Source organism: Bombus huntii, chromosome 4, assembly GCF_024542735.1.
Source record: "Bombus huntii isolate Logan2020A chromosome 4, iyBomHunt1.1, whole genome shotgun sequence".
Taxonomy (NCBI): Eukaryota; Metazoa; Arthropoda; class Insecta; order Hymenoptera; family Apidae; genus Bombus; species Bombus huntii.
This window is the reverse complement of record NC_066241.1, coordinates 11,545,373-11,558,137: the sequence shown is the minus strand read 5'-3', so window position 1 is coordinate 11,558,137 and position 12,765 is coordinate 11,545,373. Positions and strand designations below refer to the sequence as shown.

The 12,765-nt window shown below is 32.7% G+C and overlaps 2 protein-coding genes across 5 annotated transcripts in view; one reads left to right on the top strand and one right to left on the bottom strand.

Annotated features, from left to right (window-relative positions):
* The window catches only part of LOC126865133 (TBC1 domain family member 1), a 39,524-nt gene extending 31,808 nt beyond the window's left edge, over positions 1 to 7,716 (top strand). For 2 of the 3 annotated variants that reach the window (XM_050617296.1, XM_050617297.1), the window contains exons 2-15: positions 2 to 124; positions 449 to 631; positions 782 to 1,087; positions 1,196 to 1,400; positions 1,797 to 1,913; positions 2,009 to 2,225; positions 2,323 to 2,640; positions 2,721 to 3,007; positions 3,110 to 3,271; positions 3,355 to 3,671; positions 3,770 to 4,022; positions 4,110 to 4,228; positions 4,311 to 4,535; positions 4,620 to 7,716. In XM_050617296.1, the coding sequence (XP_050473253.1) occupies positions 23 to 124; positions 449 to 631; positions 782 to 1,087; positions 1,196 to 1,400; positions 1,797 to 1,913; positions 2,009 to 2,225; positions 2,323 to 2,640; positions 2,721 to 3,007; positions 3,110 to 3,271; positions 3,355 to 3,671; positions 3,770 to 4,022; positions 4,110 to 4,228; positions 4,311 to 4,535; positions 4,620 to 5,540 (3,732 nt within the window). In that variant the 5' untranslated portion in view covers positions 2 to 22 and the 3' untranslated portion in view covers positions 5,541 to 7,716. The remainder of the gene's footprint in view (position 1; positions 125 to 448; positions 632 to 781; positions 1,088 to 1,195; positions 1,401 to 1,796; positions 1,914 to 2,008; positions 2,226 to 2,322; positions 2,641 to 2,720; positions 3,008 to 3,109; positions 3,272 to 3,354; positions 3,672 to 3,769; positions 4,023 to 4,109; positions 4,229 to 4,310; positions 4,536 to 4,619) is intronic. The other variant, XM_050617295.1, reaches the window with a different exon arrangement.
* Positions 7,197 to 12,261, bottom strand: LOC126865135 (U4/U6.U5 tri-snRNP-associated protein 1). Of its 2 annotated transcripts, XM_050617299.1 has the most exons (11): positions 11,952 to 12,261; positions 11,136 to 11,584; positions 10,924 to 11,052; positions 10,444 to 10,863; positions 10,226 to 10,367; positions 9,763 to 10,037; positions 9,583 to 9,670; positions 9,314 to 9,512; positions 8,286 to 8,472; positions 8,045 to 8,199; positions 7,197 to 7,967 (listed from the first exon to the last, which is right to left on the bottom strand). In XM_050617299.1, exons 1-11 carry the CDS (start codon positions 12,112 to 12,114, stop codon positions 7,940 to 7,942), a joined length of 2,235 nt encoding a protein of 744 aa, XP_050473256.1. In that variant the 5' UTR covers positions 12,115 to 12,261; the 3' UTR covers positions 7,197 to 7,939. The 2 variants fall into 2 exon arrangements, 1 of the variants encoding a protein (XP_050473256.1); XR_007689451.1 differs by lacking the exons at positions 7,197 to 7,967; positions 8,045 to 8,199 and adding an exon at positions 9,047 to 9,171 and having other exon boundaries at positions 8,285 to 8,472.
* Between the last annotated feature and the right edge of the window lie 504 nt (positions 12,262 to 12,765).

Below are 12,765 nucleotides of genomic sequence, written 5' to 3'. Positions count from 1 at the left end.
GGTTCAACAATTCCTCAGAAATATGAAGGAAAGTCGGGATGTCCCTCAAAGATCGCAAAGTAGCGCGGCCAGCCTAACGTCCCTAGGTGCTGACATATCTCCAAGTTCTTCCCATTTCTTTGAGGTGATTCTTCGTGTTTCTTCTTTCTTCTTTTTCTCCTTTAAACGCTTTTTATTGCTCTATACATCTATGAAGTTGATAAGTATAAATGAATAAAAATAAATACAAAATGAGATTATTTAAAAATAAAATTTGTAGACTATAAATATACCTATTAGCACTTCTGCTATTAATATTTGTAGCAGCTTCTAAATATATACACTTTAATTAGAGCAATAAATGATCTTTAAAAGTTAGAAGTCCTTGACCTCAGTTTTAATTTAGATACAATTTTTCTCACTAAATAATTTTCTTTTAAAATACAGATTAATAATCAATAACTTTTAGGTGCTCTATGTGGGGAAAATCAGAGTGTCGCATCCAAAGGTATCGGAGGGCTTCATAGACGATGCGTTAGTAAGATTTCGCGTTCACGGTCTTGAAAAATCGAGACCGTCGGTGACTAACTTTCTTTCCGAGAGTCAGCGTCAATCACTTTTAACGTCCTCCAATAACAGGAGAAATAGCACGGTAAGTTATCTTTTCCTAATTCTATACTAAATTATACATATATTCTAATTATAATATTTATTATAATATCATTATAATTGTACATGTATATTAATTATAATTCAAAAAGTCAGTATATTAGTTAATATCAAGAAACAATTTTTACTTCAGGAATCTAGTGCTAGTGAGATCGAAAGTATAGAAAATGTCTCCGGAAATGGGGTCATATCGCCCGTTAACTCGCTGGGTGTACCGTCAGCACTCACGGGTTCGGTGGAAACGTTTCCAAAGACACAGAACCCCAATCTTGCCGAGAAAGACGAGCGCGAGGAGAATCGAGATGTTACAAACAATAATTCAATGCAAGCACCGGAAGTTATGCGAAACCGGGCTTCCTCTACGGGTAGCGTGTTGAATGCCAGGAGGGATTCCATGGCGAGAGGGGGTGACGAACATAATCGCACGATGCTCTTCCAGGTTTGAAATGATTCGATATATATATTACATATAATAATAATAATATATATTTTATTATATAGAATCTGTATTGAAACTGATCTGATCTGATCTGACATTGAATTTCAGGTTGGCCGATATGATTTGAGATTAATCAGCCCGGATAGGAAGCTGGTATTGCTTCATAAGCAACTCAGAGACGTGGCGAGTTGCGTGCAAGGCATCAAGAACCCCGAGCACTTCGGTTTTATTTGCAAAGAGAATAACGTGGATTTTTTTGTTGGCTACGTATTCAAGTGCCAATCGGAATCCGTTGCAGATGATCTTGTCGCTGGTAAAATGAGTTTCTTATTCTTTATTGATGGCTTCTGCTACGATGAAATAAATCCGGCATTGCAAGCAGAAAGTTCCTATATATATATATATATATATATATATATATATATATATATATATATATATATATGTAACTCACTTCTTTTTTATTAATTAATATAAGAAATTAAACTTTATATTGGCTAACATTTGGTAATAAATACATTAATCATTTTTCAGTGTCGATTTCAGATAAGGCAGATTCCATCACTAATAGAACACCCTGTATAAACGACTAATAATGTAGAAGTTCCATTATTTCTAATCAAGTACATCTAATCTAACAATATAAAAATACATTGAGATATCAATTTACTAAAATCAAACAATCTAAAATCATATACGTATTTTTTAGCTATTTCACAAGCGTTTGTTGGAACGTGCGAAGTTTCAAGGAAAGACCGATATTCCGTGTTTTCATGCGAACACTGCCCCATGTATTGGTATAACAAGTTATGCCAGGAAATCGAAGGTAATTTACGAGTATACTTATGTCTTGTCTCCCTTTAATTTCCAACAAAATTATGGGACGAGTAAGAAGTTAGCATGTTCTCCTGCGGATTTTAGGACAGAATGACAGGAGGACCCAGAATATAATTTTTTCGCGGATGGAAATGCTGCCGGAGGACGAGCAAGAAATCGTCGTTAGTAAATACAAAAGTGCTGAGGCCGCCGGCGGTACAGGGACATCTTTACGCGAGCAAAATCAATTTTTAATAAGACTGTTGCGTGCTCATTGCGAGACGAAACAGGCTAGGCACGTTCATGACACAGCCGAGAATAGGTAAGATTTCTTTTAAAAAAAAGTTTCTTGAAATGTTTATTAAAAATACAACTTTTATTTATGTTAACAATTCAATCTAATCTATAATATATTTCAGGAGTGAATTTCTTAATCAATACCTAGGCGTAGGTGTCGGAAGCACAATATTCATGAAAGCGAAACGCTCGCTTACAAATAGTTTTGATAACCTCATAAAGAGAAAGGGTTCGCGGGATGACCTTGGACTTGGACATTTAAAAGATATGAGCCACCTCAACACTGTGATACAAAAAAGCGGTAGCCAAAGCCCCGATATGTCGCGACAACCGTCCATGGCAGATATTTCGCCGGATTCTAGTAGACCCAAATCTTTAAGGGTTTCACCTGAACAGCAATTGACTGTAAATACTGGACCAAAGAGTTCTATGATGGATATGTATGTATAATTTTTGACAGTATGTAGTTTATAATTATAACTTGAATTTGTTTTATTATTTTTATGATATTCTTTAATAGATTCCTGAAGGTAGGAAATTCACCAAAAATGTCTCCAACTGAGACAGATGGAAACAATTCGGTACAGTCAAATGGCTCATGGAGACAAGCTATATTAAATCGAGTTGTAACTCCCAATAAAGATCACGAAAAAGAAAGCGATAAAACAGGAAATATTGGCGTCATCAAATCGCCCCAGGCGACGGCGACGCGCAGAACGAAACAAGAATTAAGGGATCTGTGGAAGAAAGCTATCAATCAGCAGGTGATACTTATACGAATGGAGAAGGAGAACGCGAGGCTTAGAGGTAATATAATGCAATATTTAATAATATACTATTTAATATCCTTTTCTGAATAATAGAGAAATACTTCTTTCAACTTGTACATAAAAATGTACTTAATTTCAGTTCGTCAAGAAGAAGCGACTGTTAAGAGAATAAAATTGGAGTACGATGAACTTAGCACTTGTGGCCGCGAGTTAATGGAAGTATGGGACCTTTTAGTAAGCAAAGAGTCGAGGATCTCTACAAAATGTGATAATCAAATGCTTTTACATGCTATTAAACAAGGTAAGTGATCATAAAAATTTTAATATCAAGATATTTTTAGATATAATGACTTAACGATTTAATAATTATTCATATTGGTACAGGTGTACCAAAAGGCAAAAGAGGAGAAGTATGGCAATTTTTGGCCGAACAATTTTGCTTGAAGCAACCTCCAATAGACACGCGCGACTTCCCTAATTACAATATACCATACGATTTGCTTTTGAAACAGCTTACGTCCCAGCAACATGCAATTTTAATAGATTTAGGACGAACATTTCCAAACCATCCGTATTTCAGTTCACCTCTAGGACCTGGACAATTAGCTTTGTTCAATTTGCTGAAAGCTTACTCGCTTCTGGACCATGAAGTTGGTTATTGTCAAGGTCTCAGTTTCGTAGCTGGCATTCTTCTTTTACACGTAAGTTTAAATATTTTTAATTTTTGTTATTTTATTAATTAGTATTTAATTTTTATTAATAAGCATCTTTTTCTTAAAATATGGTTTGTTTTTAATAGATGTCAGAAGATATAGCGTTTTTCCTTCTACGACACTTAATGTTTCGAAGAGGCCTAAGGAAATTGTATCTTCCTGATATGGCAGCTTTACAATTGTACCTGTATCAATTATCCAGGTTGTTGCACGATAGATTGCCTGCGATTTATAATCATTTTGACAAACATGAGGTTTCGCCCACATTATACGCTGCACCATGGTTGCTAACTTTATTTGCCAGTCAATTTCCACTTGGTTTTGTGACTAGAGTTTTTGGTAAGTACAACAAGATGAATACAAATTTATACACACGTATTTATTTTTACAGTTTCAGGTATTTATTTTTTATATTTATTTTTATAGATTTACTTTTCTTGGAAAGTACTGAGGTACTTTTCAGGGTAGCTATGGCGTTGTTAGAAGAGCACCAAGATCAATTATTAATGTGTGACAGTTTTGAAGAAATTATGGAATATCTCAAAGTATGAAAAATTCTTTTTTTTTTTAATGAAGCTCTCGGATATAACTATAATACCTATGTTCCTTAATTTTTGTTAATTATAGACGCGCGTACCAGCTGTAGATAAAGAAATTCTGGACCGAGTTATGAAACGCGTGTTTTATCCGGATCAAGAGATTACGAAGCAATTGAACGAATATAGAGTGGAATACCAGGTGTTACAGGAAGAAATGATATCAATGAAACCGCAAATGGAAAATCTGGAGAAGTTAAAAGTACTTAACAAGCAACTTACACAAGAAGTCGGTCAGCTCAGTGGACAACTTGAAGTAAGATCTTTAAACATTAATCTTGCTTAAAAACCATAAGGTTTTACTGCTTCTAAAATTAAATAAATATAATTATAATCACAGATTACTATGAACGACTTGCACCGTTTGGAGACAGCAAGATCTATGCAGCAATCGACCCTGCACAAACTTGAATCTCAGAATCGCAGTCTAGAAGTGACTGTCGCCACATTGGGCGCATTTATACAACAACTATCTGAAACTCGCCCAGACATCGAATTTCCTGGTGAAGTTCGTCGAATAATCGCTCAGTTAAGCATCGCTGAGAAACGAAGAAGCACACCCAATAGATTGTACTCCCTAAAAGTGCTCGAGGATAATAATAAAATGGGAATGATCAAGAGTAACTCCGCAGGAAGAGAATCTCAAAATTTGTTAAAAAATAATAACGTAATGGATACTCCGTACCCTTTAAAATCCACGTTGAGCCAACCAAACTTGGCTACAAAACTGGAGAGAGTCTCGTCGTTCTTCTCAAACTCGCATAATCATATTCAGAAGCAACGAGCACAATTGGCCGCTCTTAGGAATGAGTATGCGAATGAGCAAGGTATTAGAAATGACGAAAACGATCCAAAAACCGTCAATATAGATATTCGGATCACTGATACGGTAAATTCAACCGAAGAGCAGAACATGGTGCAAGACGATAATCACTTGAAGATCCAACAAGTCAATTTGGAGAAATCGAGTTCGCTGCCATTAAATTCTAAAATGAAGTTGAAGTCGTCGAAATCAGCTTATGAGTTAGGATCTGTTCAAAAAGTACCAATTACGAAGTTAGAAGTTACAAACGATGATAACGTGACGAATTTAACTGGAACGATGCATCCTCTGGATACCTGCAGTGATGTGAATTTTAGATATGGAGGAACAACGAAATTGAAGTCGATAAAATCAACAAGGTTATCGAGCCCAAGCGGCCAAGATGAAGGTATGAGCAAAAACGCTCAGAACCAGAACATAGAGACGTTGAACAGATAACAATTGCTGATGATGTTGCGCTCAAGGAAGATGCCTTGGAAGGTAACTAACTTGAGAAAGGTCTATCCAAAAAGCTAACGGAACAGTATCATAATTCATGTTTTACTTCCACATTTCATGCATGTGTCCTCTCTTGTATACAATTTTTTGATACAACAACAATCAATTTTTATTTTTTAACAAGAGCTCGGTCTACAAGAGGTGGACTGCCGATCAAAATATGCTGAGACTCGCACTTCCCTTTTACTTATACCAATGATTTTAATACCATGCGATAGAGAACAGAAAAGAAGCAAAACTATATATAACAAAGAAGTCAATTTATAATATTTAAAAACTTGACGCGACTTTTGTGTGCGCGTATGCCTGTGTGTGAATGTATCAGTATCAGATATAGTTGAATATGTTCATACGTATATATGTATATACATAAACAAAAAACTTAGAGAAAAATTAGGAAGAATAAGTACAGCAAGTTAATAACTATCAAAAATATTTGAATGTAGGAAAGAGTAAAAAGGAATATTTACGTAAATATAATAAATAAACTGCTGATAAGAAATTTGTTTAAAATGACAGTAACATAGAAAATAGTTTCTATTGAATTTTGCGAAGTAACAGAATTGTAGATAATTATAATTTATTGGTGAATATTATTTGGAAAAATACATGTTACTGGCGTAAACTAAATTTCTTAGAATCAAGCAAATAGAAGTCATATCTGTATCAAAATGTACATTAGATTATTACAAAATTGATAGGAATTCATTTAAGAAATAAATATTGAATTAAAGGAATAAACGTTGTTTGTTCGATTAATGATATATTTTTTGTTGTTAGTACATAGTTGCCCAAAATTTTTATTTATCAAAATAACAAATTTCAGCGAGCAATAGCCCTAATAGTAAGTTAACTTAAATTTTTGACAGGGTTTCAAAGTTACTCAAAAATTCTTAGCTAACAATACAAAATATACCGCTGCCTTAATTTAAAAAAGTATTTTCAAATAATAGTTTTAATAATAATTTTCTAAACAATATATTTAAAAGATTACTGTTTTTAGTTACGAAGAATTCCTATTACTTTTGTATAAATCATCGAGAGAAGTGCCAAACTTTCTAGAAAAGAAAACAAATTTTTTTAAATTGTATATAACTAGTAGAGAGGAAGTTTTCTAAAACATATATTGAGATGTAACTGTATCGTGTATATTCGAGACATATTTATAAGATGTAATTTATATAATTATTGTGCACTATGTAAGATTCGAGAAATCATCAAGTATTATTACTATTTTTGCACAAAGAAAAGCCTTGTGATATCAGGGATACTATATACTATGTACTATAATCAATGCTGTTCAACCTTCTCATAAAGAGAAATCATTTTTTAAATACGAAATAATGACGTTGATATTTTGTAAAAATACTCAAATTGATATCAGTAGCGAATCATGCTGTCATCATAATTGATCAAGACTTCTTTCATTTAGCAAGCCCATAAATATTTTTAATCTCATAATAATATATTGTACTAAATAAAAAGCAAAAAGATAAAAACAGACAATGTTCAGTACGTTTGTACAGTAATTATTAGAAAGGATAAAATATTTTGTAGTACCGGAATTTCTACCTTCCGAATAGCAATTTGTACAAGTAGATAACTAGGAACTTTAATCGTAAATTGTGATGAATAATTAAGAAGTAATGTTAAAATATTTATAGCTTTTATGCACATGTTACTGTTAGCATATAGAAATCGTATTATTCTAATGTCGATATAAATAAGATATAATTGTGAACATCGTTTGTTCCCTACACTTAATTTTATTGTGATAGCAGTCAATTTATTTGATTAAAAACTAAGATGAAATATTTTAAGTATATAAAGTATCATTATCGAAAAAAACTGTGACAAAATATGAGTTTATACTGTTTTATATATACCGAGAGAATGTAAGTAATTTTCTCTGGTAACTGTATCGATATGTACATATATTGAAGATTTCATATATCAATTGAGCATATCTGACTTATAATGTAAGCAAAGCCTTACAAACTTGTCTGTAAAATATAAACACAATATTTCAATCATATCATACGCGAAAATTAAAATTGTAATGTTCCCGTATAACAAAACCTTAAAAATAAAATAAATAATTATATTATTTAAAAAACTAATGATCTTTTCAATTAAAAAAGAAAAGGGTCCAAGAAAGATTAGTTGTCTTTGTAAACTCACAAATGTTATTTTATTATCGTGTAAGTAGATTAACAAATTAAAGGAAAAATGTGCAAGTATTCATTTTCCAATGTACTATTCTGCTGAAAAAGTGTACTGACAAGGGATTTTTCTCTGTCACAATATTATATACAGTTCTTACAGAAATTAGCTTTAACTTAATGCTTTGACTTCGATATGCTAGTCCTGAAAAAAAATATTCATAAGTATTACGAAATTAACTTTTAATTAATATCTACTAGAGTAATATAAAATTGCTTTACGTTTGCATTTGTTTGCTTCCACTGAGTACTATATATGGCGACTGAGTTTCTTTTTGTTTTGCTTGTAATAAATTAAGTGTTCCTAGAGGGGTATCTGTAGATGACATTCGTTTCATTAAAACTTCTTGTTCTGCTTTTTTCATTCGTTTCTCAACCTATAAATTATGAAGTTATGTTTAGTATCCACTTTGCAGTTTAAAAAGGAAAGAGAGTTTTAGGTAGGATAATAAATAAGTTTGACCTTATTTTTTCCTGGACCTTTCCCATGAAATTTATGTGAGAGATATCGAAAAGCTTCCTTTGCACTTAAAACATGACCATCGTCATCGATATATTCCAGCTTGACATTTGGTTTGAAACCATCCTTCTCTTTGAATTCTGACGTTGGACCATTGAAACGATCCCTTCTACCAAATTTATCATCGTCTCTAAAAAAACAAAGATAAAAACAAATAACAATAAACTTCGTTCAAGTGTAAAAATTGATTGTAGCTCATGGAATTCGGTGTTTCGAAATTTACGTTACCGCGAACAAAAAAATGATTAAATTTTAAAGATACATTACATTATGCGATTAAATTAATACGAATCTAAACAAGTCGATATTAACTATCGTAATCAATAATATGTTCTTATTAAAGATATACTTAAGTTTAACTAATTATATGTATATGTATGTATTAAATTATTTGTTATTACTTGCTCAAAGAAGATTAACTTTTATAACATATTTGATAAAACGTATAACCATAAATGTGAAAAAGGATTTCAGTTCAAACCAAGATTGTATAAAGTCCGTATCCTAAAGGTTATTTTATTACCCATATTTGAACATGCATGTATAGAATGCAATAATACAAAATTATACTGTGATGTGTATATAGCAGATGAACTTTTTTTCTTGCTAATTATATTAATGCAATTTCAATCCATACTTGGACTTGTCTAGAACGCTCGTACAGATCTCGCTTGGTACAGTAGAATCGCATAATATAAACATACCTCTATCAATCCTACTCTCTTCTTAGGCCTTTCATCATCTCCAACAAAGTAGTTAATCTCGTTGCGGTAGCAGATCATCCATTTTCCGAGCACCGAAATCTGAGCTCTCTATTTACGACTGTTAACTAACAGTTTGAAATTCACTAGAGACTCGTCTAACAAGGTTCGTTGGTATGCATTCAATAGAAGAATATTTCTCACATTTGTTTCTCTTTCCAAATATGTAAGAAAGCTTCTTGTATTGAATGATAGTTGTTCCATACATACCCATAAGTCTTGTCCTCTATTGAGTAATTCTGAGCTTGTAGATGTGCGAAACGAGACGCAGATGGTCTACTACTATCTTCTTTTTGCAAATAACCTTTGCTCATAGCAAGTTTTAACGCTCCACCTACGCCATGTCCGAGCGAAGGTTCTGCATCTAAAATCGCGGCTTCCATTGCTACTGGTTCTGATGTACTTTCATCTGTTCATAAAATATAAAACATTATACACAATGTAAAAGATCAAACAATCTGCTTGGATGTTAGAAATACCTAGGTGCACTGTATTCCATGCGCCACGGCCATCATCTTCATCCTCGTTTGCAGGAGGTTCCTCTTTGACTCCGTCCATTTCAAAGTCCTGCATTTTTTATTAGAAAAAGAAGGAAAGGAAGGAAAAGGAGATTAGATAATACCATTTCAACAGAAATATAGTAATAAAACATTCAATACCATCAACTCCTGTCCATTTTCTTCTCTATTTCCAGCAAGACCATAAGTAGGAATGTCTCCTAGTGTTCTACAAAATTCTGCAGTGGCGTTAAGAACAATATTTCCAGATTGACTCTCTTCAGAACCCATGGACTCCTGTTTTATAGTTTCAACAACTTTTTCGATATTTGATAATTGGGATTCTTTTAGTTTTTGAGCCTTCTTCAATGCTAATTGTAATTCCAACTCTTTGTCATCTTCTTCCAATTTTATTCCACTGAGATCTTCAGTGGGAGCTTGAGGATGAAGAAAAATTGGCTTATATATTTTTAAACAGTACAATAGTAATATAACAGTATAAATAATTAATATAATTAATAGTAATAATTAACGGTACATAATACGCATAATAATAATTAACAGTACAACAGAGGTTCAAATGCTAAAAAGTAATTATAATCTTTAAAAAAAATATACTAAATACCTCCCAAATCATCTACGTCCAAAACATCGTTTTCTTTTACATCCTCGGTTTTTTTGGCTCTCCTACTTCCAAGATCTCGAAGATAATCATTGTCTTCAGGAACTAAATCTTCTGCTTTTAATTTCTTTCTAATCTTTCGAACCTAAAATAATGTGACAAAATATTGAGCTTGTGCATTATGTAAGAGATAGCATAAAATCTTGATTTCACAGGATTACCTTTTTCTTTGGCTTCTTAAATTTCGCAAGTTCTTCTTCATTATAATACTCACTAGCTAGTTTTGGCTCTGTTAATTGTAATGATTCTAATCGTTTATTGGCTAAACGTTGTTTAACGTAGTCAAGTTTGTTCTGTTTCACGTCTTTGATGTTATTAATTCCCAGTGTGAAAGTGTCTTTTTTCGTTCCTCCAATCTCTTCGTCATATTTTTCCAGAATTGTTTTCTTCGGGAAACCGAATTCATCGAAGTTATCGTCATCGTATGCATCGTAACCAGGCTTCTTCGTTTTATTGAAAATATTACGTTGATAACGTTCCTCATCAGTTATATTTACGTTAACAAGCACGTCTTCGCCTTCTTCTAGCACTTGTCGATCTTTTAGCGTTAAGATAAGTGTTTTGCCTTCTTCAAATTTCTCCTGTTAAATATCATTCAATTGCTATAATTTTTAAAAATATACATAAATGTAGGTACTTACAATATTGTGCTCCACTTTGAGGCCCTTTAAATTTTTTTCAGTATAAGCCGTATTACGTGCAGCATGAATTTCTTCTTTAACCAAATTTCCAATTCCAAATTCTTCATCTAACTGATCTAACATTTTTGCCTAGCATGAAAATAGAAAAGATCAAAACATTAATTATAAATATGCTAACTGAGTAATATACATTTGGAACACTTTGAAAATACCCTTTCTTCTGCTTTTTTCTTCTCTTCCTCTAAACGTCTGGTCTTATCAATCCAATTTGTGGTATCATCATCAGATTCGCATTCTCCTAAACTTTTTACTTTAGCTAAATTAGCCTCAATTAGTCTCTTCTGTTTCTGAGTGCCAATCTTTTCCTTTAATTTTTGGGTCTTTAACTTTTCGTTAACATCAGGAGCAGGCTTGTGATAAAACTCTCCCAAGTCATCCTTAATCTTATTCGGATCATCTTTTGGTCCACTATCAACTTCTAATGGTTTTAAACCTAACTTTGCTCTTAACTTGTTAGTTTCTTCAATCGATAGAGAGGTTTGTGTTCCACCGCCTTTGCTTGGCGAAGGGCTGTGCTGCTTAGAAATTTCAGGAGGTGGAGGCGTTGACGGATGTGAAGACTTAGAAATTTTTGGGGGTGGAGGTGCATTAACTATTTCAACTGAAATAAAATAAACGCAGTATTAACTGATATTAACTATCGTATGCTCATCATAGTAAATGCTTATGTACCTATGCAAAGTATATATTATTATTTGCTTTGATTCCCTCCAAATTACTTAATCTTGTACTTGAAATTGATAAATATGTTTCTGCGCAGATGAAACACGATATTATTTTCGAAACGATGACAAGGAGAAATAACAGAGATAAATGAAAAGTATTTTAGCTTATCTAACCGCTCATAAATAATTACATTTTTGAAGCGGTGCGCGCGTAGTTAATTTTTTTACTAAAACACGCGACATTGAGAAAAGCCACTGTGCAACGTATTCGTATAATTTAAAAATAATGAATCAGATAATAACCATCACTATCATAATCCTTGCGTTCTTTTCTTCTATGCTTTTTGTGATGCCTGTGCTTTTCCGATTTCTCGCGCTCAGGCGTGTAGCTTCGTGAACGGCTACGGTGACGCTTCTTCTTAGCGTCCCGACTCTTCTCGGTCTTGTGTCGTTTATTCGAGCCCATTTTCAATCTTTTTAGTTACACGTACACCGTGTGATACACCGTTTTTCTTAAATTTTTCTAAAATTTACTATTTATTCGGCTCTAATTTGTCAATTCCTACTACCATCCACCATTTTTTCAATGCGCACTTCAAATGACAATACTATGCGAAGTGTGATGTAAATATTACCAACCATGTTTAGGAAAACCTAAAATATTTTCAGAAACAATTGTGTATCCAGCTTAAAAACCCGTTTCAATATTGGCGTTTTAAATTTTATGAAATATTTATTCTTTAGCTTATATTATTATACATAGGATTTAAATATCGGTTGAGATTTGTTTTTCAAGCTATAAAGAGTTTAAATTTTCGTTGAAGACATTCGCACGTGCGCAGTCCGCCATACATCAGCTTACGCATTTGAACAACAGGGAACGTTTAGTAATGTAATTTAATTCTAAATGCTTGATTGTTATGAAAAATTAAAATTTCTATCTATATCGGTTTCTTTTATGATCTCTGTATCAATCCTTATATCGATCTGTATATAGGATTGTCCTTTTCATTTCTATATTCGCAAAAGAAATATGCAAATATATATTCTTGCTTAAAAAAGCATTCATAATCGTGAAATCTAGGAAAGTATAATTGTGAGAAAAATTTGTATATAA